This window comes from Vicugna pacos, chromosome X (assembly GCF_048564905.1).
Source record: "Vicugna pacos chromosome X, VicPac4, whole genome shotgun sequence".
NCBI classification, from domain to species: domain Eukaryota; kingdom Metazoa; phylum Chordata; class Mammalia; order Artiodactyla; family Camelidae; genus Vicugna; species Vicugna pacos.
In genome coordinates, this window is record NC_133023.1 from 38,908,469 (window position 1) to 38,931,617 (window position 23,149).

General features: G+C 50.0%; 2 protein-coding genes across 3 annotated transcripts; both read right to left on the minus strand.

Annotated features, from left to right (window-relative positions):
• Nucleotides 1-705: 705 nt before the first annotated feature.
• On the minus strand, nt 706-14,710 carry ELK1 (ETS transcription factor ELK1). 2 transcript variants are annotated; one of them, XM_072956248.1, is made up of 6 exons: nt 14,546-14,710; nt 6,917-7,160; nt 4,205-4,654; nt 3,024-3,512; nt 2,221-2,322; nt 706-2,137 (listed from the first exon to the last, which is right to left on the minus strand). In XM_072956248.1, exons 2-6 carry the CDS (start codon nt 7,124-7,126, stop codon nt 2,039-2,041), a joined length of 1,350 nt encoding a protein of 449 aa, XP_072812349.1. In that variant the 5' UTR covers nt 7,127-7,160; nt 14,546-14,710; the 3' UTR covers nt 706-2,038. The 2 variants fall into 2 exon arrangements, with proteins under 2 accessions (XP_072812349.1, XP_072812350.1); XM_072956249.1 differs by having other exon boundaries at nt 6,917-7,190.
• Nucleotides 14,711-15,887: 1,177 nt separating this feature from the next.
• On the minus strand, nt 15,888-22,630 carry UXT (ubiquitously expressed prefoldin like chaperone). The gene is made up of 7 exons (XM_006213420.4): nt 22,537-22,630; nt 22,253-22,359; nt 21,191-21,272; nt 20,989-21,056; nt 20,607-20,714; nt 16,199-16,262; nt 15,888-15,983 (listed from the first exon to the last, which is right to left on the minus strand). Exons 2-7 carry the CDS (start codon nt 22,348-22,350, stop codon nt 15,933-15,935), a joined length of 471 nt encoding a protein of 156 aa, XP_006213482.1. The 5' UTR covers nt 22,351-22,359; nt 22,537-22,630; the 3' UTR covers nt 15,888-15,932.
• Nucleotides 22,631-23,149: the final 519 nt, after the last annotated feature.

Sequence of the window (23,149 nt, forward strand, 5' to 3'; positions counted from 1 at the left end):
CACCCAATCACGTATTCTGGTATCTTCAGTCTCAGGCACCCATCTGGCCTCCTGGCCCTTTTTTTCTCACACAATCAATGTCTCATATGTACGCTCCCATGATATTAGCTGACACGACAGCCTCGTGTGAACCATTTCGGACACAACCCGTCTCCCAAACACTGAGTCATCTGCTTACATACGGTGCCGTTTCGCACCTCCGCACAGTCCCTGACAGTCTCAGCCACACTTTTGTGCCCATGCAGGCTCTCAAACATTGTTTTGGTTCCTCAGTCTGTCTCGCTCACCATCAGCCTGTCAAACAGTGACTGATGTGCAGTCCCCACTTCCTTCTCATAAACACTATTTCACGCACCTGTCACCAGTTTCTGGTACGGTACCTTCATCACTCATTCAGTCTTAACGGTGGTTTTCTGCCACCCAGCCGCAATGTCTCACATAGACAGTGTCAAGTTTGTGGTTACAACTTTCACTCTCTCGACACAGATGCATGTTTTCAAGAACATAAACACACCATCACAGCTTTCCATGGTTTTCTCTTTTTCACACCCCTGCTTACCAATCTGTAGTCTCTACTATTGTTTCTGACACATGCCATCTTGCTCTCTCTCACAATCAACCTCACACCCTCACTGCCTTGCACACGAAGCTGTGCCTTGTACCCAATGGCTTCAGGGAAAAAAAAAACGCTAGGAGCCTCCAGCATCACCTTTAAAAATATATATTTACAGGAATAATTCCCCATTCTCTGGGACTCTTAGAAAAAAAAATTCATTTTTTTTGGGAAGTAAAACAAACAGTGGAGACAGGTGTAGCACCGTCCCCCAAATCACCAACCCCCAGTCCCCGGGCCCGGGCTGGGCCGATGCTGACGGAAGGTGAACCCAGGAGTCCTTTGAACCCACTCTTCTCCAGCCTGGAATTCAGATAGGACAAGCTTTATGTCCCTCACTCCTCCCTCCCAACTCCAGGGACACTTAAAGGGTCCTTTGTACCCGCCCGCAGGAAATTGGGGGGCTGGGAGGGAGAGAGCTGAAAATACATGTTTGGTATCAAAAATAAACACTTGGGGGTGGCAGGATGATCCCCCCCTCCAAATCCCTTCCTTCCCACCCACCCCATCTCAGATATAGGAAGAGATGCCTCCCTCTCCCCTATTGAAAAGCCCTGTTTAAAAATAGATTATACTATCAAAATGGCAGGGGGTGGGGGACAGGGAGACCTGGAGTACTGGCTGGAGGGGCCCCCCAGACGGGGACCTCTCCCCCCAAAAAAACCCTCCATTGGGAGGTAACAGGCAGGACCCCAGGAGTTTGGCAGACACAGGAATGGCTTCTCAGGGGAAGAAGAAAAGGGGTATTCCTCCCTGGCCAAGAAGATGGTTGAAAAGGATAAGGTGTCTGAGAGAAAGGCTGGGGAGGTGGAAATTCCTATTTCCAAGGGTGTGAGTCTTCCTTGGCCAAGACTCCCAAACCATTAAATGGCACAAATTCTTCCTGGACCCTTGGGGAGGGCCGGGAATAATAAACTACAGCAAGCTAGCTCTTCTACCCACACCCCAACATGGAGACAGGGCTCCCTCAGCTCCCCAAGGGCAGGCTGAGAAATAAATAAAGAAAGGTCCTTCTCAAGCCAGACCTCGATTGTCTCATCTTGGGGAAAGAATGTGGAGACAGGGGAGATGCCCTCACCAACCCCCCAAAACAGTTGGGCCAAGCTCCTCCCAGTGGCCTTCAAAAAATAAATAAATAAACCGCCCCCCACCACTTGCAGTAGGAGACGTGTAAGGGCGGCCACTGGGGGACTGACCAAGAAGAGAGAAGTTGTATGTTTTTTTTTTGTTTTGTTTTTTTTTGTTTTTTTTTTTTTGTGGAAGGGCTATTGAGAGATCCTTCTTCCTAAGAATCCCCACCCGACCACGACCAGAGCACGAGTCTGTCAGCTGAACTATGTTTCTCCTTGAGACGGCTGGCTGGAGAGAAGTTCAGGGCATGGATGGAGTGACCCCAGAAAGGGGTGGTGGTGGTGGTGGTGATAGTCATGGCTTCTGGGGCCCTGGGGAGAGCACCACGGGGGTTGAGAGGCCATCCACGCTGATGGAAGGGATGTGCACCTGGGCGCTGCCACTGGACGGAAACTGGGGACAGAAATGGAGAGGTCATGAATGGGGACCAGGCTGGGGTCTCTCACCTTTTCCGAGATGCGGGGAGCTGATCCTACCTGGAAGGAGAGCTTGGCAGGGCTACGGGGTGCAATGGGACTCAGGGTGCTCCAGAAGTGAATGCTGGGGGGTAGCGAGCTGGGCGTCAGCAGCACCGGGGTCTGTGGGAAAGGGGTGGTCAGTGCGCAAGTGAGCAAGAGGGCAGGTGGGAGGAAGCCAGAGGAACTCGGTGCCAGCCCCACCAGATTTCCCACTCATACTTCCAAGGTCATTCCTCAAAAGTGCACAGGCCTAGACCACAGTAACGACCAAGACCATGCCCCTGACAGCTCTCCAACTTTACACAGAGGTCTCCTCCCCTCCTAACTCCTGAGGGCCTACTCCCAGCCTCAGTGGGCAAGACCTTCCGGTGCCAAGACCCCATCCACATGCTGTTTTCAAACCTCACCATCCCAGTAGCTCAGGGTCAACTTCCAACTCTTATGTTCCACCTGTATACCTCACAGGAAACCCACTAAGCAAACCCCAGACCAAAAAGCCCCACTCAGGTTCCTCAAGCCATGCTCCTAACCCAGAAACAGTTCCTGCAGAAAGCCTCTAGGGCTCTTCAGTTCCTGCCCACAAAACTCCCCAGACCTGCCCTTCTTTTGGGCATCAGATCCTTCAGCATTGCTGACTCGCTCGCCCTGCATCAATTAAGCCCCGTCCTTTGGCACAGCCAATCCCATTCGATGGTCCCTCCCTCCCGCTCACTCAGCGGTAACGGGATTGGCCATCGCAGTTAGTCTAACTCCTCCCTCTCCCGCCCCGCGCCAATCCCATTCGTCCCAGGTGCCAGCCCCGCCCCTTTGCAGGCTCTCACCAATGTGTGCGTAGGTAGCAGGGAAGGCGTCAGCGCTGGGCCTGGCGCCTGCAGACCCGAGCCAGTTCCTGATCCTGGAGTCCGTTCGGGTCCCGGCCCACCCAGCAGGCTTGGGCTGAGTGGAAGCTCCAGGTCCCGGGGCTTCCGGCCCTTCTGAGGCTGGGCGATCTCCGTGCTGGAAGCTGTGGAAGCCGCAAGGCCACCCACCTGCGCAGCGGTTTCCATAACCACCGCGGGTAGCCGGGCTGGCACGCCCTCTGCAGGAGGGACTTCGGGCTCCGACTTGGGCTCAAAGGGCTCGGCCTTGGGCTCAAAGGGCTCGGCCTTGACGGCTTCCAGCACAAACCCCGCCTCCCTACTGGCTGCAGCTTCTAACTCTTCCTTAGGCTCTTCCACTTTCACTTCTGGGGGCAGTGGCCGGCCCAACCCAGGCTCCATATTTGGCTCTTCGGATTTAAGGTTTGGGGCCTCGGGCGGGGTCAGGATGACCTGGGAGAGGAATGAGTGCAGAGGGGGTGTGTAAGGATTGCTAGGGTAAGTGAAGCCAATTATTTCCCTTGGAAAGCAGGACTTGGTAGTGGAGGCAGGTCCTCCAACAGGACGTGGACGTTGCCAAGGAAGTGGGGGTTCTTCTGGAGTAGGTCCTTCTATCTGGGGACAGGGGACCTGGGGTGAGACACCTGATGGCTGCAGGGCTGTCTTTAGGGGCGGGACTCCAGGGGACACTGCCCCCACTCATGAAAGCCGTGGTCTCAAACATCTGCTTTATGGATCAGAAGCACGTGCCTCATCTGGAAACTAGTTAAAAATGCAAACTCTCAGGCCCATCCCCTAATCAGAAACTCTAGGGGTGGCCCCCAGAAATCTATGGTTTCAAAAGCCCTCCAGGTGATTTCTGGTGAGTGCTAACTGTGTGAGAACCAGTGCATTAACCAAATACATTCAGGGTACCTACTACATGTCGGGTGCACTGCTAACTGTAGTGCACTTGATTTCCCCCTTCCTTCCCAGGTTTTGCATAGCTTTCCTCCCCATCCCTTTCTCCAAGGGGACTTCTGGGTCCCTCCTTCCACAGTATCTCCTTCAGTAGGACGTTTATGTCCCTTCTCCTCCCAGCCCCCCTCCCCATTTGGGAATTGGACATCCCTCCTCCTACTGAATTTCCATATGCCAGTCCTTACCTGCAGAGGCAGGCCGGCCTCCTCAGCCTCCAGGCAGGCCTCCAAGGGGCTTGGACTGGTGCTCCTGCTCCCTGAGGGGGGCACTGCTGCTCCTGCAGGGGCGGTGTTGGGGAGCACAGAGGCAGGCCGAGGATGAGATGGTGGCGGTGGCTGCGGCTGCAGGGACTGGATTGTGAAGGTGGAATAGAGGCCTGAGCGCATGTACTCGTTCCGGCTGCTGCGCGCCAAGCCGCCTGGGCCTGCTGTTCCTGCACCCTTGGGTTGGCCTGGCTTCCCAGAAGCAGCGTCCCCGGGGAGAGAGTGGACAGCTGCAGGGCCCACATTTGTCACGGTGGAGGTGAGCGACACCTCAGGCTGGGGTGGGCAGTCCTCAGTGGAGCACCCCGCGACCTCGGGGTAGGACACAAACTTGTAGACGAACTTCTGGCCGCTCACTTTGCGGATGATGTTCTGAGAAGGGGGAAACAGGATAAAGCGTCTTAGAAGATAGGGCCAGGGAGGGTGTGGATGCTGAGGGGGTGAAGAGGGGTGTCTCCCAGTGTCTTTCTTTCCCTGTGCCCCTTTCCTGTCCTCTTACATATGCACTGTCCCACCTCAGTGTCCGCCTTCCCACAGGCTCCCTTCTCCCGGCTTGTTTCACATCTCACCCCATCTCCCAACTTGGGGGCTCCACCCTTCTCCTCCACTTTCTCCCCGTCTTCCCCACCCCGATCCTCCTCTCTGTATTCTCCCCGAGCTTCTCCCTCTTCTCTGTTCTCCCCTCCACGTCTCCCTCTTTCACTCTCTCTTCATCCCCATCTGTCCCATTCTCCCACTCCACACAGCCACACCCACTGGCTCCTCTCCACACTGGGGCCGGCCTAGGGCAGTAGATGCGGGAGCAAGCTTTCCTCCTGGCTCCAGGAACCAGGGGTGTCTGTGGGCTCACAGGGCCAGGCCTTGGGGGCGGCTGCTGGGACCCAGTTTTGGAGTCTAGCTAATGCAATAAGACAGGAAAATGAAGTCATCGCTCTAAGTATTGGAAGAGACTAAAGGAATGTAGAAGACTGGAGGGATGAATTGTTAATAAGTATGAATTATTAGAGGATTATTTAAAGCTGGTGACACAGACGTGGGACAGGGCAAGGTCACCAGGGAGGACAGGATGTGGAGCCTCGTTCTTAATACTGCTGTGGAGGTTTACGCTAAGGCAGTTAGAAACTGAAGTAACTGAGAGCACCTAGCAAGAACATTAAAATAATGGCATAAATATTGGGGGAGTCTCAAGCTGGCTTGGGCGGGTCACAGAGCATGTTTGGGGTATTTCAGGATAGGTCTGAGGGTCTCAGGGATGTTCCAGTGGCCTCAGAGCACAGAGTGAGGCAGCCTCATTATTAATGCTGTTTTGGCAGTTTGTGCTAAAAGATTAAAATATAAAAATGGAATAAGTGCTATAAATGATTAAGGGTGTGCAGCACACGTCCAGGGCTGTTCTGGGGAACAAGAGGCATCTGGGAGGGGGGGCACTAGGGCACCCTGGAGACATCTAAATGCTGGTCACGTATGTCACAGGGTGGGTTTGTGTTTCTCAGAAAAGGACTGAAAAGGGATATTCATTAATATTGTTTTAGAAGTTTCAGTGAGGGGTGAGAGGAGGTGGGGGGACTGGATGCAGGCAGCCAAAAGGTACATACTACCAGTTATGAAGTAAATAAATACTAGGGATGTAATGTACAACATGAAATACAACGAACACTGCTGTATGTTACATATGAAAGTTGTTAAGAGAGGAAATCCTAAGTTGTCATCCCAAGGAAAGAATTTTTTTGTTCCTTTTTCTTTTATTTTGTATCTCTACGAGATGATGAATGTTCACCAATTATAGCTCAACAGAACTGGAAGAAGAAAAACAGTGTTTTGGGAGTTTCAGGTAAAGAAATAAGGACATGAAATAACTGGTATAAACATGGGGGTGGGTATCTTGCACTGGTTTGGGAGTCTGAGAGGATACGATGAGGAAAATGTACAATTTTAACTCCAGGAACAAGAAGATACGATAAAATAATTGATATAAATGTTGGAGTGGACCAGGGTTGCTCTGTGAATAGAAGAGGATGTGGTGTGGAGGGGGCATTATACCTGTTGTTTTAGAGATGTTAGCTAATGGAACAAGAGATGAAAAGAATTGATAAAAGTGTTCAGGGTCCTGGAGGATCAGGTAAGGAAACGTTAGCGTAACACTGTCACAGAGGCTTTGACTCTAAGAACAAGGATATCCTGGAATTCTTATTCTGGGATAAGAGCAGATTATGAAATAACTGCAGGGAGCCCAGGACTGGTCCAGGACGAGGAAGAGTCATTATTAATAGTGCTTTCAAAAGTTCTGGCCAGAGGAATGAGGCGAGAAAATGAAATGGTGTGCGGGGCACGGTGGGACAGCAGGACGCTGGGGCGCTCAGAGAGTGGAGTGAGTAGGGGTCAGCGTTAATGCTGCTATGAAGGTTTTAGCCAAAGCTAAAATAAAATACAAGAAAATAAAATATAACTGCTAAATGGCTGGGAGTCCCAACATTGGTTTGAGAGTACCCGAGGATGGGGCAAGAGGTGGTAAATTTTAATACTGTTTTCAAAGCTAGAGCTGTATCAATTAAGACAAGAAGATAAAATAACTGATACAACTGTGTGTGTGTGGAGCAGGGAGGCGGTTCCCAGCCCGGGTCTCAGACACCTTACCTTGTCATAGTAGTACCGCAAGGCCCGGCTGAGCTTGTCATAGTTCATGTTGGTCTTATTCTTACGGAGCCCCCACAGCCGGGCCACCTCCTCGGCATCCACCAGCTTGAACTCACCGCCATCCCGTGAGGTCCAGGAGATGATGTGGCCGTTGCCTTGCTCTCTCAGCAGCTGCAGCAGAAACTGCCACAGCGTCACAGAAGGGTCCATCGCTGGGGGAGCGCTCACGCCATCCCAGGGGTACCTGGAAGGCAGACAGCTCGGAGCTGAGAGGCTGTGGATACAGGAAGGGGGAGAGGTCGGCAGGAGGAGGATTCCTTTCTTGCCTCCACCTCTGTTCTCAGCTCCCACCATCATTCCCTGAACACCCTCAGACTAAATTCTAAGCTCCTCAGTCTGGCTTTGGATGACCCCTGCAATGGGATGAGACTTTTGGAGATGTTAGGATAGTGTGAATATATTCTGCCTGTAAGACAAGTGTGAACCTCTGGGGGCCAGAGGGCAGACTGTGTTAGGCAGAATAATGCCCCCCTGCATCCAAGATGTCCACAACCTAATTTCTGGAACCTGTGAGTATATTCTGTTACCTGGCAAAAGGAACTTTGCAAATGAATTTAAAGTCATGCATCTTAAGCTGGAGAGATTATTTAGGTGAGCTCAATCTAATCACAAGAACTTTTTTTGGGGGGGATTGCAATGTGTCCTTGCTGCTTATTTATTTTATACGTAGCAGTTTGTGTCTCTTAATGAACTCTTCATAAAAGCAGAAGGAGGCAGAAAGGTAGATCAGAGACATGTGATGGCAGAAGAGGCAGAAGGGCTTCAAAGCATGAGAGGGACTTGACCTGCCATTACTGGCTTTGAAGATGGAAGAAGGGAGCTCTAAGCCCTGAATGCAGTGGCCTCTTAAAGCTGGCAGTGGCTCTCAGCAGACAGCCAGTAAGGAAACCGGGCTCTTAATTCCACAACCCCGAGGAACTGAATTCTGCCAGCAACCTAAATAAGCAGGAAATGGATCATCCCTGGAGCTTCCAGAAAGGAATGCAGCCCTGCTGACATCTGCATTTTAGCCTGGTAAGACCTGTGCTGGCCTTCTGACCTCCAGAACTCAAAGATAATCATTTCTGTTGTTTTAAACAGTTAAAAAAAGTTTGCGATAATTTGTTACCGTGCGAATAGGAAGCCGGTATGATGCCTCTCACCTGAACATTTTCATTTGCATTTTCTACCACATCAAATGTCAACTTTTCCGGTGGTGGTGGTGGTGGGGTTCCTCCTGCCAGCTCCTTGAAAAGGCTGTTCACTCCATGTTAGGTTCCCTTCCCCTGCCTGGAAATCATCTTCATCGTTCAAATCCCAGCCACAAAGGGCCTTGCCTCTATGAAAATTCCTGAAACTCAGTGTCTGCTCTCCTCTGTCTCCCTACCCTGCACTCCTCTGAGCTGTTCCTGTCTCTCTGTGTTCTCCTTCTTGAAAACAGCAATAATTAACACTTATTGAGCGCTAAATACGTGCGGTGTACCAATCAGAGGCAACATGGTCTCCTGGACGATCATCTAGAGCCAGACTGCCAGGGCTGGAATACTGGTTCTGCTGCTTATTAGCAGTGCGAACCCGGGCATGTTCTTTAACCTCGCTGTGCCTCAATGTTCCCACCTGTAAAATGGGGATAATAATACTACCACCTAGTTCATAGGGTTATTGGACAGATGAAATACACTATGCCTTGGGTATGATAAGCTGTTACAAAATACTAGTTTCTGATTTGTTCCTAAATCCTTATCTGCTACTCTGAAACCTGATTTGGAACAAAATAAGGCTCTTTGTGGTCTTTATTGATCTTCACTGAGTGTGACTGTTCATACATCTGGCTGCAGACATCTGAATGTGGCTGACGGCAGAGCTCACACAGGGTGTTATGTAACATCCTGTGTAAGTCCCTTCTTACCTTTCTAAAATCTGAGAAATTCACAATTTTGTGAAACACATCTGGCCCCAGGGGTTTTAGATAAGGGCACGCAGCCCTGTACTGCTATTTCGATAGGTATTGACTCATTTCGCTTTCATCACAACTTTGGGAAATAGGCACTCTGATTATCTCTCATTTATAGAGGAGGAAGCGGAGGCACAAAATGTCTACGTGACATTTACATTTACAGGCCACACAGCTCTGAGTGGCAGGGCCAGGATTTGGACCCAGGCAGTCGAGTTCTAGTTGTCTAAGCTTTTAAACCATCAGACTAAACTGCCCCTCATACTGACTGTGCCCTCAGCATGTCCTGCAGAGAACAGGACCTTCCCTGGTGCCCCCTCTCCTCCGTAACTCCTCTTTGCTGAGTGCAAGATAGAAATAAACACGAGCTTCCTATTCCTCATGGAATGAGCTTTCATCAGTCAACTGTTTACCTGGCTGGGAGTCTTGGGTTAAGGATGAGACTTTCCAAAATCGGAAGGTTTCAGAGAACCTCTCGCTATTATTTATAGCTTGATTCTTCAATCTGTCATGAAATACAATATGAACCTCTTATGTCTGAGCTGTTTTGAAGTGCCTTCAGCAGACACAGTTTTAGGCAATTATGTAAGTCACCAGGCCACCAAGTGTCCAGATTAAGAGTCCCGTCATAAGAGACCTTGCTGGGTTTTTTGGAACGCTTGTTTGTTTCAGAGGCACAAAGAGTCCAGCGTGACTCCTGGTGGCAACGACAGGCACTTTTACCAGTTCCTCTTTCAGCTGCAACAGAATCTATCAGTTAAGGTGAAATCTGACGGCTGGCTTCAAGCCTCAGCAGTACACAGGGTCTCCTACTTTGTTTATTGTCACATCTCCCATGTGACCCCTAATAAGAGTTCCAGTAATATGCCTTTACTTCTCTGTATTTCGTTCACTTAACGAGCATCTTTTGAGGGCCTACTGTGGGCCAGGTGCTGGGGATACAGCAGTGAATAAAACAGACAAACATTCCTACTCTGGCAGAATTTACAGTTTAGCGGGGAAGACAGACAAGAAACAAGAGAACGATAATATGTCAATGGTGATAAGAGCTCTGGGGAAAAAAATGAAGCAGGGAAGGAGTTATTTTTGCAAGGGTAGTCAAAGCGGGGGGGGGGGGTGGTTAGTCACTGAGGAGGTGATATTTGAGCAGAGGCTTAAGGGAGGTGAAGATGTCAGGTCTGTGATGACCTGGGGGAGCAGACCTCCAGGCAGAGGAAAGAGCCAGGGTGAAAGTCCCTGAGGCCAGAGAACCTGGCAGGTCAGAGGAAGAGAAAGGAGGCTGGCTTGGCTGGGGAGAAGGCAATGAGGGGAAAGGAGGAGGAGGTGAGAACAGGGGGGCAGTGGGGAAGGGGAGGGTGTAGCTCAGTGGTAGAGTGCCTGCTTAGCCTGCACAAGGTCCCAGGTTCAATCCTTGGTACATCACTAAAAAGAATAAATGAATAAATAGACCTAATTACCACCTTCCCCCCCACCAAAAGCTCTCCAGAGGGGCAATGGGAGCCAGACTGAGTGAGGCTTTTTTGAGCCCTTTAAGGGCTTTGACTCTGAGTGAGACAGGGGGACAGGAGCCATGAGGCGACTGTGAACAGAGGGGTGACAGGCTGTGACTTGGATTTTAATGGGATCCCTCTGTCTGCAGTGAGGAGATGAGGGGGGCTGAAAAGACTACTGTAATAGTCCACATAAGAGATGGTGGTGCTAGCAGCAGGACTAGTGAGAAGTGGCTGAGTTCTGGATAAAATCTGAAGACAGAGCGAATGGGATTTGCTGACAGATAGGATGGGGCAGGTGGAGGGGGGTGAGAGAGGCACTAAAGGTGATTCTAGGTTCCTGGCCTTACCACCTGAGATGGGAGCACTGCAGGAGAGCAGCTTTTGGGGGCAGATCAGGAGGTCAATATTGGAGATGGTCAGTCTCAGAGGCCTGTGACACACCTACGTGTAAGCTACGAAGAGTCATATTAACTCACAAAATAGGAACCAGTCACACCGTCCTTACTACTGTGGACTGCAAACCATTTTAGTCATTTAACTCCTTCAAACCACCACTATGGGTGGGCATTATTATTGCCCTCTCACTTTTCTAGACGAGGAAACAGAAGCACAGAGAAGTTAAGCAATGCGCCTAAGGTCACACAGCTGGAAGCCAGCAGAGCCAGGGTTCAAACCCAGGCAGATTGGCTCTAGACAATGATCTGAGCCACCTTACACCACCAGCTCTCTACAGGGAGAAGCAGAAGGGGAGGCTCCTAGAGGGTGAAAGGATGCTATTTCACACAGGGTGAGCAGGGAGGGCTTCCCTGAGGAGGTGACATCTGAGCAGAGACCTGAAGGAGGAGAGGTCACAAGCCATGCTGACATCTGTGGGAAGGGTGCTTCAAGCCGAGAGAACAGCATTAACAGAGGCTGTGAGGTGGGCCCACGCTTGGCATGCTACATCATGTGTGCCCTGAATCCATCCAGTTCCCACTGCTGAGGATATGTACAGGCTGTTCTCCCTGCCAGGGGTGCTCGTCCCTCTTCCCTGCACACGGTGAACCCTCTATTACACACATCGTCAAGTTCTGGCATCTCCCAGGCAGAATTCATTCTTCCTCTGTGTGAGCCAATGCGCCGAATAACCTGTCTGCTCCTGCAAATCTGTTCTTCTCTCTGGGTCTTCAGCCTCATACTCCTCTGTCCTATTCTAGCTGTGTGACCTTGAGCAAGCTACTCAACCTCTCTGGGTCTGTTTCTGCATCTGGAAAATGGGGGATATAGTTCACTCACGAAGTAAAATATCCTCAGGATATACCTGCTCTCAAAGGCTTTTGAGATGATTAAATGTCAGTATATGTAAAGGACTTAGAAAAGTTATTTCTGGGGCATGGGAGACACTCAACAAATGTTACTGTTAGCTAGCGTGACACCCTTCTCCCTCCCCTAACCACCCCCCAACCTTACGTGTCAGCATGGCCTCACCACCTGGCCTCCACCACCTTTCTGACCTTGCCTCCTACCCCTCCCTCCACTAGGCTCCAGCCACACTGGCCTCCTTCACGGTCCTTGAGCATGCCAGGCACAATCCCACCTCAGGGCCTTTGCACCAGCTGCTCCTTCTGCCTGGTACACTCTTCTAGACATTTACAGTTCCCTTCCTGACTTTCTTCAGGCCTCAATTCAAGAGTCACCTTCTAAGTGAGGCCTGCCCTGTGCCTAAGATTTCAACCACCCCGATACTGCATTCCCACCTTCCCTACTTCACTTTTCCTTCTTAGCACTTGCAGCACTAACATACTACCTAATTCGATTTATTTATATAGTCTGTCTCCCCCCATTCTTAGCAAAGGTCTGCTCCACAAAGGCAGGCATTTCTGCCTGTTTTATTCCCTCCCGTAGCCCCAGCACCTAGAAGGAGGCCTGGTACTCGGAAGGTGCTCAGTCAGTGTTTGTCGAATGAACAGTCCCGACTAACTCCTCTCTTAACTAGCTCTCACATGCCTTCTCCATCTCCACTGGCCCCCGAGCCCTGATTTGTCTGAAATTATATGTTTTCCCACTCATTTGTGCGATAAATTCTTATTGAGTATCTACTACGTACTAGGTATATTTTTAGGTGCTGGAGACCCAGCAGTGAATAAGCAGACAAAAACCGTAAGCCCTCATGGGACTCCCGTTCTAATGGGCAAAGAGAATCTATATGATGAACACGATGAACTGGTAAGCGACACAGTGGGTCTGATGGTGATAAAGGCCAGAGGCACAAATAAAGCAGAGAAGGGGCTGAGTCCTGCTGGGTGTGCAGGTTCAGATGGTCAGGGACGGGTTGACATTTGAAAGGAACCATGCAGAGAAGCGGGTGTTCTGGGTAGAAAAATAGCCAACGCAAAGGCCCTGAGGCTGGATCATACCTGGTGCATTTAAGGTAAGTGAGGAGGTCAGCATGGCTGGAACAGAGTTGGGGGCGGGTAGGAGGTAAGGCCGGAGAGATTACTTGTTTTATGAACTCGCAGGTATTCTTTATTTAAACTGGAGTGATTTGAGCTCTGATTCCCCCATTTGACACACGAGGAAACCGGTGCAGAGAGAAAGTGGTTAAATCACTAAGGTCACAGGGCTGCTGAGATGAGGGGGGATGGAGGGGTGCTGTGGAATGAAGACAGTTCTGCTGGCAGAAGGAACAGCAAAAACAAAAGCTTGGCAATGGGAATTCATTTGGTATTTAAGGAGTGGGGCCTCAAGTGGGGTGGGATGAAGTGAGAGAGGAAAGCCTCAAAAATTATCCTAGGTTCTGAGGGGCAACCTCACCTGGTACTTCCTGGGTCACCTTTGAGTAAGGTATTCGACCTCCCTATGCCAGACTTTCCTCAGTGCCTAGCTCACAGGGTTGCGGTGTGGATGAAATAAGCTCATCAACATATAGCATCTTGCCTGGTACACAGTAGGTGCTCAATAAGTGTTGGCTCCTAGGGCACTGTCACTACCACTAATGTGTTCATTTAGTGGAGTGGGGCAGGATGTCTTAGTGGTTAACAGTGTGTATGGGGGGGTGTTCCAGAGTGAAAAAGACCTGGGTTCAACAAGCACACAGGCTGAGCCACTACTGAGGAGGGAGGGGGGCAGGGAAGGCCACAGACTGATCCACCACAAGGAAAGGAGGGGGGAAATAAAAGCACACAGGCTGACCCTCCTGGAGGGATTAGAAAGCACTGATCTCATAGGAGAGGATACTGGAGAGGTGTGAATGCCAGCACATGGGTAGCAGGAAGGCCAATGAACAGAGCCACTGCAAAGGTGGGAATGGGGGTGTGTGTGTAAAGGCTCATTTTACTTACTAGGGGCAAGGAGAGCAGAAAAGCACACTGACTTCACAATAGTGGAGGGGAGAAAAGCCATCACACAGACCGCTTAAAAGGAGAGGGGACAAGGCCACGGACTAGGCTACTGAAAATGGGGAGATAGAAAGCACTAAACTGATCCACTATTAAAAAAGGAAGGGAGAAGCCCAAGGACTGGAGTGACAGTCTACAAAAAAGGGAGAATAGGGCAATCATCTGATAAATAGGGGGACGTGAATACAAGCATGTAGACTGATCCACTGTAAAATGATGTGTGTTTGTGTGTGTGTGTGACATAGCCATGGACTGAAGCATTGGGGGATTGAAGGCAGGAATACAAATTCACAGATTAACTCACTGTAAAGGTGGAGGTTACAATGCCACGGATTGACTCACTACAAGGAACAGGAGGGGTGATAAAACAAGGCCACAGACGGGGCCCCTGAAAGTTGAGGACAGAAATACAAACACTCAGATGCACCTACTGTCAAGGAGTTGGACATTGTCAGAGACTGGTTCCCTGTAACCGGGGGTAGGGGGTAAGATCACGGACAAGTCTACTGTAAGGTGGGGTGGGGAGAAATATTAGCACGCAGACCGATCCATTATAAAACAGGAAGGGGGGTTAGGCCACAGTCAGATCCACTACAAGGGACCAAGAGAGGGGGCAATGCCACAAGCAGGTCCACTAGCCGTGGTGGTGGCGGTGGGGAGTTGAACACCAGCAGGCCACGGGCCAAGCCACATCCCCCCGCGCGGGGGCGGGAAGGATACGTGGGGTCACGGACCGGGCCCTCCACCCTCCAGGCCCCGGGCTCACCTGTGCGTAGCGCAGCGGCGGTGTTAGCAGCTCCGGGGGGCGGGGGCTCCATGCGCGGCCCCACCGCCCCCCAGGCCCGGGCTCCGAGGCGGCGGTGGCGGTGGCGGCGGCGGTGGCGGTGGCAGCACCTAGAAGCCGCCCCTGCGTTTCCCCACCGCTCACGTGGGCCCGTGAAGGAGGAGCCGAGCGTTCCGCTGCTCGCTGATTGGCCAAAGCGCCAGGGTTCGACCGCGCGTCTTCCAGGGTTGGGGAGGCGGGCCCTGCCCCACAGAGCTATGCTGTGATTGGCCCGAGGGAGACTGATGGAACGCAGACGGCCGTCTAGGTTCCGAGGGGACGTGCTCGGCCCCGCCGGTGCTCCACGTTGATTGGCTCAAGACAGACAGATAGATTGACAAGGTTCTGGGGGCGCCTGCCTCGCACTGATTGGCCTATATGGGCTTGATGGAAGACAGCCAACCTCCGAGGATAGGGGTGGTTAGACCCTGCTTTGTGCTGATTGGCGGGCGAGGGACTCCCAGACAGCTGCCAGAATACCAACCAGGCGGTGCTGCTCTCCACGCAGCTCAGCGGAAGCAGGACTTGTATAGAAGTACACAGGCGTAGCAGCCCGCAGGGAGGTGGTCTGGCCAGGGTTCTGCGTAGGCGGGCAGTGTAACTCTGTAGTGATTGGCTAGAAAAGACTAATTTAGAACGGAGCAGAGGTAGGTGGGCCGGACAGCTGCCAGACAGGCGAAGGAGTGTTGAGTGACGGAAACTGGATGCCTACGAGGGCAGGGTCGAGCTGCAGCCAGTTATAAAGGGGTGGAACCTGGCTCTGCATCGTTTGGCGGAAGCTGGACTCAACCTAGAATAGGGGCCGGACCAGGGAGGGCGGGACCAGCCCTGTGCCCATTGGTGGAAGCTGGAACTATTTAGAAGCTGGGGCAAGGCCAAGGTTTGGCCTAGACGGGCGTGGGTGTACTTTAAGGTACCTGAGGGACGACTGGGGTGTGGGAGAGGGGTAAACCTTAGGGCCAGGAGTGAAAGGCTGATTGCCTTGGGGAACAAAACCTCCACCCTGAATCGGCCCATTCTCTTTGGTAATTCAAAGTAGTGTACAGTTAAAGAAATGGAAGGAAGGGTCAGTGGGGGCCCAGGTTGCCCAGGTGACGGTAGAGTGGGCAGAGCAGAAAGTCAAGTGGCAAATTCTGCCAGGAAACAGGCTGGAGGCGGGACTTCAGTGGTGCTTTAAAGGTTCCACACAGACTGGATTTCTGGGCCTCTTAGTAACTTTGTGCTTTAGAAACCGGGCACTTCAGCAAACAGGAGGAGTTAAGAGGGGAAAGAAGGGTCACGTGACTCAAAGACATTCAGGCTCTTTAATGTCAGGGGAGGTAGGACGTGGTCAATGGTGAGGCTCTGGGAAATTCTGCAGGCCTTGTAGTTCTCTAAGCCCCTGAAAGAGAGAACAGAAGAGATTGAACAGAGACTGGGTCCAGACCCCACCCCAGGTTTGCTGGGATCTCCCTTCCCTCAGAGCCAGCCTGGCTCCAGTTTGACTCCAGTTTAGAGGGAAAGATGGTCCTTCCCATCTCTGGCTCTCTCCCTTCCTCAGGTTACCACCCTAAACAATTGGAAGTAGAGTCTGGGAGTGGGGTGAGCTGCTCTCACCTCAAGCAACATGTGGATATGGGCCTTGATATTCATGGAGTCCTTGGTGAGGCTGTCGCTGAGCCTGGAGGAAAGAAACAAGAAAGGGCGAAGTGGGCCCCACTTCTGATCATGAGGATGATGCTTCCTCACCACTTCAAGAACTACCGACGTCCTGGATGACTTCCACAGGGCAGGTGGTAAGACACCCTACTACCTGACCTGCTCCTATGCAGAGATGCCTGGCCGCCATCTGGACTGCACTGATTCGAAGACATTTACTGAATGCCTGCTCTATGCCAGGTTGTTTCAGGTACTGGGGAGTTAGCAGCAAACACAACAAACAAAAATCTCAGCCTCATGGAGCTCAAATTCTCATGAAGAGGGACACATGATGGAATAAAATATGGAGTATGTCAGATGGTTTTAAGTATGATGAAAAAATTAAGCGGTAAGAGGATAAGAAGTGCAGAAGTATGGTCTGTAATTCCAATCAGAGTGCTTAGGGATGGCTTTACTGAGAAGCGTTTTGAGTCAAGACTTAAAATGAAATGAATCGTGTAGATATATGGAGAAAGAGTGTTAAGGACACAAGGGGTAGCAGATGCAGAGGCTCTGAGGTGGGAGTGTACGTGGCATGTTTGAGGCACAGCAAAGAGGCCACGGTGGCTGGAGAAAAATAAGCGAAGGGGGACTGTGGGAGGTGAGGCCACAGACAGAGGTCTGCGGGGGGGGGGGGGGACAGATGCTGTGAAACCTACAAGGCCATGGTGAAGACTCTGGCTTTTACTCCAAGTGAGATGGGGGTCAGGAGAGGATTGTGATCAGAGAACAGAGTGAACTGACTAGGGTTTAAGAGGATCCATGTGGCTGCTGTATGGAGAACTGACCAGGGATCAGGACAGCTAGTGTGGAAGAGGAAGTCCAGTGAGGAGGCTGTTGGACTAGTCCAGGTAAGAGATGCAGACTCAGGCCACACTGGCAGCAGTTGAGGTGATGAGAAATGACTGGATTTGGGATACAGTTGAAGGTAGGGTCAACATGATTTACCAAAGGAGGATGTCAGGTGTGAGAGGACTTGAGGAAGACACCAAGGCCTAAGCAACTGAGAAGCTGGAGTTGCCTGAAATTACTCCAGCCCTGGGCTGTTGAGTTACATGAACAAGCCAACCAGGACTGGTCTCACCCGAAAGAATCCTAGTTGATACAAAGGGTCAAGGAAGTCCTTTTTGAGGCAGGAAGAATGAGTAGGAGGGCCTTTTCCACAAAAAGTCCAAGAGGCAGGAAAGAACTTTTTGAGGAGCAGTCAGGAGGCCAGAGTGTTAGAAGTTAAGTGAATGGTGGAAGGAAAGTGGCACAAGATAAGGTCCAAGAGGCAGGAAGGGGCTGGATCATGCAGGGTCTTGATATCATGATAAAGAATGTGGATTTTATTGTTCTGAACTATCTGTCAACGTAGGAGTCAGTTTTAGGAAAATCGAATACTGTTAAGAAAAGTAGAAGGCAACAACACAGGATGTTCAATTGGAAAAAAAAACTAGTATGAACCCATTTATATATCACTATCTCCCAAATTTATATTTTCAGTCCAGCTCTCTCCCCCAAACTCCAGCCTTGGGAGTTTTAACTACTTCTTCAGAAAATCAGCTTCAGTGTTTAATGAGCACCTCACAGTTAACAGGTCCTAGACTGAACTCCTGATCCTCCCCTGCAACCAAGTCTGCTCTCCTCCTGTCTTCTCCATCTCAGAAAATGGCAATTTCACCCGTTTAGTGGCTCAGCCAAAACCCTGGACTCCTCCCTGTTTCTCACACTCCACATCCAACCAAGCATTCTGTTCAAAATTGCAATGGCTCCATCCCCGGCAATGTTTATCTCCATTCCGTGCTGTTCTCTGTAGCTTTGTCAACCTGTCATTTACTTGTTAATTGTCTGTCTCCCCTGACTAGAATGTAAGCTGCGTAAGGGCCGAGATCTGGTCGGCTCTATTCCCCGCTGTATCCCCAGGAACCAAAACAGTATGTGGTATATAGTAGGCACTCAATGTATGTTGAATGAATATGTGAATGACTGCTTGACTCACAGGAACCTGAAGTCCTCAAAAGAAAATAAATGGCGCAGGATATAAATGGAGCAGGGTGTTGTTGCCAGAGAGCAAGAATGCTTTCAAGAATATCTGGGGTAGAGCTCAAAGAACAGAGGAACGAATGTGATCAGCGCCTAAGGGACAATCTGAACATTAAAAAAGAGAACAAAGTTAGTTAATGGTACAAGCTTATTCTAAAAGACTATGAGTTCAATACTTAAAAAAAGGAGAAAAATGTAAAAGTTCACCGCATGCGAGGTGCAACACAAAAAGGATAGGTTTAATTTATTGCTACTGATTTAATATGTAAGACAGTGTTACTAGTCATATGGTTATTCTGTTTGTTCTATAATCATATCTGTTTATGCGTGTGGATGGGTATGCCTTTCTGTGTAAAGAGAAAGAATATACACAGAGAACTGATCCCCCGTCCCCAAACAAAGAAATAGACTAAGAACGTGAAGGACTAATACGCTGTTTTGGTTACATAAAATAACCTGAAGGAAAGTTAGTTTATTTAAAGTGTATCCCAAATAAACAAGTATTTTTTTCTCAAAAAACCAAGTATTTTAAAGAAGAGAGTGAGCTACACAGACTCAAATCCTCATCTCCTAGAAAGATTTAATTTCCAGGGAGTCCTACTAATTATAATAAAAGAATAAGAGATTCACATTTTTCATCACACTAATAGACAAGGTTCATCAATCAAAAAGACCAGACAAGGGGCAGGCAGTGACAATTTAAATACCTCATTTTGGGTTCAGACATCAAGTCCCAAACAATTAAAATCTATCTGAAAGGCACAGGAATCCTGTGACATAAGAAGGAAAGCTTTGTTCTAAAAAAATGGACAGTCTAAATAGCCACCAGTTCAGAACTGCGTTGGCCCAGGAGAGCAGGCCCCTTGACCAAACTGTTCACCAACTGGTCTAATCACTGAGATTTAGAAATCTCGGCCGGTCTGAGACTCATTTGGGTCTATGAACACTGAAAGCCTGAAAAGGTTTGAAAAGGGGAGGATTATTGAAATCTAAGAGAGGCAACTCTGGAAGAAATGAATGTAGGAATAGAGAAACATTACCTCAAAGGAACTTTAGATCAGTGGTAGTCGCACGTGAAATGTTGTTAATCTAAGTACACTACTTGGCATCACCTCATTCACTCCATCTGGGTTGAGTGAATGCTCACCATTCTAGGGCAGTTCCTCTAATGTGGCAGGCCCACTGGTCCCCTAGTCAGGAATGCTCTTCCCCAGATAGCCCCACAGCTTGTTCGCTCAACCAAGTGACCCAAGTGTCAGTTCCTCTGGGAGGCCATCCTGAGCCACAGTTCCGACCTCTCACTGGCACTCCCAATTCCCCCTCTCTACATGGAAACTTCAACTCAACCGGAGCCTATCTTTTCTCCCCATGGTACCTCCCTCACCACCACTACCAGAGATCTGCTTCAATCCCCACTTTAATCGATTTCCAGCAAACAGTTTTCAATTCACTCAGCAGAGTGCCTAATATGTGCTACGTGCTATTCTAGTGACTTGGGATATAGACAAAATCCCTCCTTCTGCAAAGCTTATATCCTAGTGGGAGGAGGCAATGAACATTACACAGTAAGGAAATTACCCAGTAAGTATTAGGAGGTCATAAGTGCTCGGAGTTAAAAAAATAAAAAAACAGAACAAGGGAGGGGAGTCAGGGGTGTCAGGGGTTGCAATTTTAAAGTTGTCACCGAGAGCCTTGTTGAGGAAGTAACATTTAATCAAGACTTAAATTTGAATAAGGAGAAAGGAAGCCATGCAGGTACCTGGGGAAAGAGTGCTGTAGGCAAAGAGAACAGCCACCGCAATTGCCCTGAGGTGGGAGCATCCTGAGGGTGTTTAAAGAAGCCTGTGAAGGTCAGCGTGGTCAGAGCACAGTGAACGAGCAGGAAAATTAGCAGGAGGTAAAGTCAGAGGTAACTGGTTTTATTGTTAATGATTCTGAGACAGACCTCCAGGATCTGGTCAAAATTGTGCTGATGTGTAACAGTTACAGTCCTTCTAGAATGCAACCCTTCAAGAAACCCTTCTGTCCTGTTCACTGCTGCTTCCTCACCACCAAGCACAGAGCCTACAGCAGATGCCCGATAAAGTTTTGTGTGAGTGACCAATACAGAGACGATTTATTGAGTGCTTGTTAGGTGCTACACCTGAGGCTGAGCTTTGCATCCCCACTTTCCTCAGTCCGAGCTCTGAGGGGGAGGGGAGGTGGGTCCCTAAGTATGTATCATGGCAGGCAGCCAGGGGGGGGAAGAAAGGTGTTGCAAATGGCGGTGTTTTTAGATACTATCCTCATGGAAAGGACTTACTCTGTGAGGAGACTGCTCTTACGATCAATGAACTTGAGCGCTTCTGCCAGTGTCAACTCCAGGAAAAAACCATATCCAAGGGCCACGTAGATTCGTGAAGTGTCTGGGCTGAGGAAACAGTGGTTAGAGGAAGTGGGGGAGTCCTCATCACTGTTTAGCATACCACACACAGTTTATTTAAGGCTTTTTTTTACACACACCCCCCCCCCCGCCTTCCCCAAATTAAAGCCCTGGGAGGGCAGGGATTTTGTCCTATTTTGTATTTACTGTCACATCTCCAGCCCCTAGCAGTGTCTGGTATGTAGCAAATACTCAAAAAATATTTGTTGAATGAAGGAGGAAGCTGAACCCTGTGGGCTCAGAGGGGCAGGCAGACACTCACACCACTGTGTCAACGAAGAAGTTACAGCCCAAATCCACCTGCATATATAACTCCGAGTGATTAGTTTCCTGTGGGGCCAGGGAAAAAGAGGTAGGGGTCAGTGGTCAACTTTTAATCAGGTGACAGGTTTGGGGCTGGGGTATTTCCCTCTCCCCCCGCCCTTTGCCCACAAAAAGAAGGTACCTAACCCTGGCATCTTTACCTGGAGTCGCTCAATGACATTTCTCAGTTGAAGGTATTTGGCCAGCTGCTCATATACCTTGTCACGATGGTCCAGCACCTTTCTGATGGGACATGATGGGACAAGAGTAAAATGGTGACCAAGAGGAAGCCCTGGCCCTCTTGGAATACCTCATATCGTGACCCTCTGAGACTCTCATGTCACCATGCCCTAAGAGGTGTTTTTGTGCAGAAGTCAAGATTTGGACTCTGGGTCAGACTGCTTCGGTTTGAATCCAGGCTTTCCTTTTTACTAGCTGTGTGACTTTGGCAAGTGAGTGACCTCTTTGGAACTCAATTTCCCCATCTATAAAATAGGGATGACAAGTATTACCTCATAGAGTCATGAGAAGGATTAAATGAGAGTTAACTATAAAGTACTTAGAATAGGGCCTGCCAAATAGGAAGCTCTATATATGTTATAGCTATTATTTATTAGTCTTCTTATTACACTCTATTCCCAATGCCTCCCTTCAGCCGGAATATCCCGTTCTTACCGTAGAAAAATCCTCCATCCTTTTTAGGATGCTCATAATCCTAGTCCTCAACACTGTACTTCATGCTCAGATTAATAATGATAGTAATAATAATTTTTCATACTCGTTGAGCCTCTAGCATCCAAGTTAAATCATTTACAAGGACTGAACCCATTGAAAACTCAAAGCCAGCGCATGAAGGTTCAATTAACTTCCCCATTTCACACATGAGGAAACTGAGGCACAGAAAGTGGAAACGGGGTACATGTTCACACGGAAAGCGAAATAGCCAAGCCGGGATTCGAACCTGAGAACTCCGGCTTTGGCACTCTAGATCTTAACCTTTAAGCGCCATCCGAGGCCGCGCATGCGCGGACACATTCTGGACTAAGACCGCCATGTTTCTCCCTCCCCCGTCCCGGATATCGCCCCTCCTTCCTACTCGAATGGCGCACGGGGCTGGCCTTCGAAAGCCTCGCCCGCCAATCAGAAGGCTACGCCCTGACTTCGAAAGCCCCGCTCACCACGTGGACCGCTCCACGCGCCCCGCCCCCTGTTCTGTCACTCACTTCAGGTCCCGCTGCAGCACGTCGCAGATGAAAGCCTCGTAGCGCAGCACTTTCTCCCCCGTGGCCTCCACCGCCCGCCGTTTAGGGGGCGTCGCCATGATGGGCTCCTGAGGAATGGGGAAGGGAAAGACCACGTTGACCACTCAGTATGGTCTCAAGCACAGTACATCTGCACCCTCTCAACGTTGTGAGTGGGATCATCCGGCTCAGGCTGGGGGTTCCGCCTTCTGCCCCTCCCAACTCTGGAACTCCGTCACCCAGGGACGCCCAAATGCGGCCGTTACCTGAGAGCCGCCGGCAAAAAGAACGGTTGGTAAGAACCGCGGCTTCCGGGTGGCGCGGGTAAATGACGTACGACGAGGGCGCTGGCCAACCAAATAACCAGGTGGGGAGGGGCGGGCCTGAACGGAAGAAAACGCCGGAGAGAAGAGAAGGGCGGGGTTTTACCGAATCCGATGAAATTACCGGAGGCTGCAGTCGGTGGGAACCGGGAGCGCGCGAGGAGCCTATGGGGACCGTGCGTGGCTGGTGGGGGTGGGGTTTGATGGGATTTGGCGGGTTCTGGGGTAGGCGGGACGCACAGGTGGAGGTAGACAGAGAGTAAAGCTTTTAGCATTGAAAAGTCAGAGCTTCGGAAGCAGATGTGCAAAAAAATCGATTATGGGTTTGGTCTGTAAAAAGGAAAGTATATCCCTGCGAGCTACCGCCCTGGATTTTAATTTTTCACAGGGAGGTTTCGGTTTGACTCCCGAAAATTGGAATGAATGTGAACATTTAAAAAAAGTTTTTAAACGGAGACCAATTTTCTGAAATACACCTTTGATGACTCCCGCTCTGTGGCCCCAAACCCATAACTGGAGTTCAAGCAGAGATGGACAACGCACTATGTCTAATCAC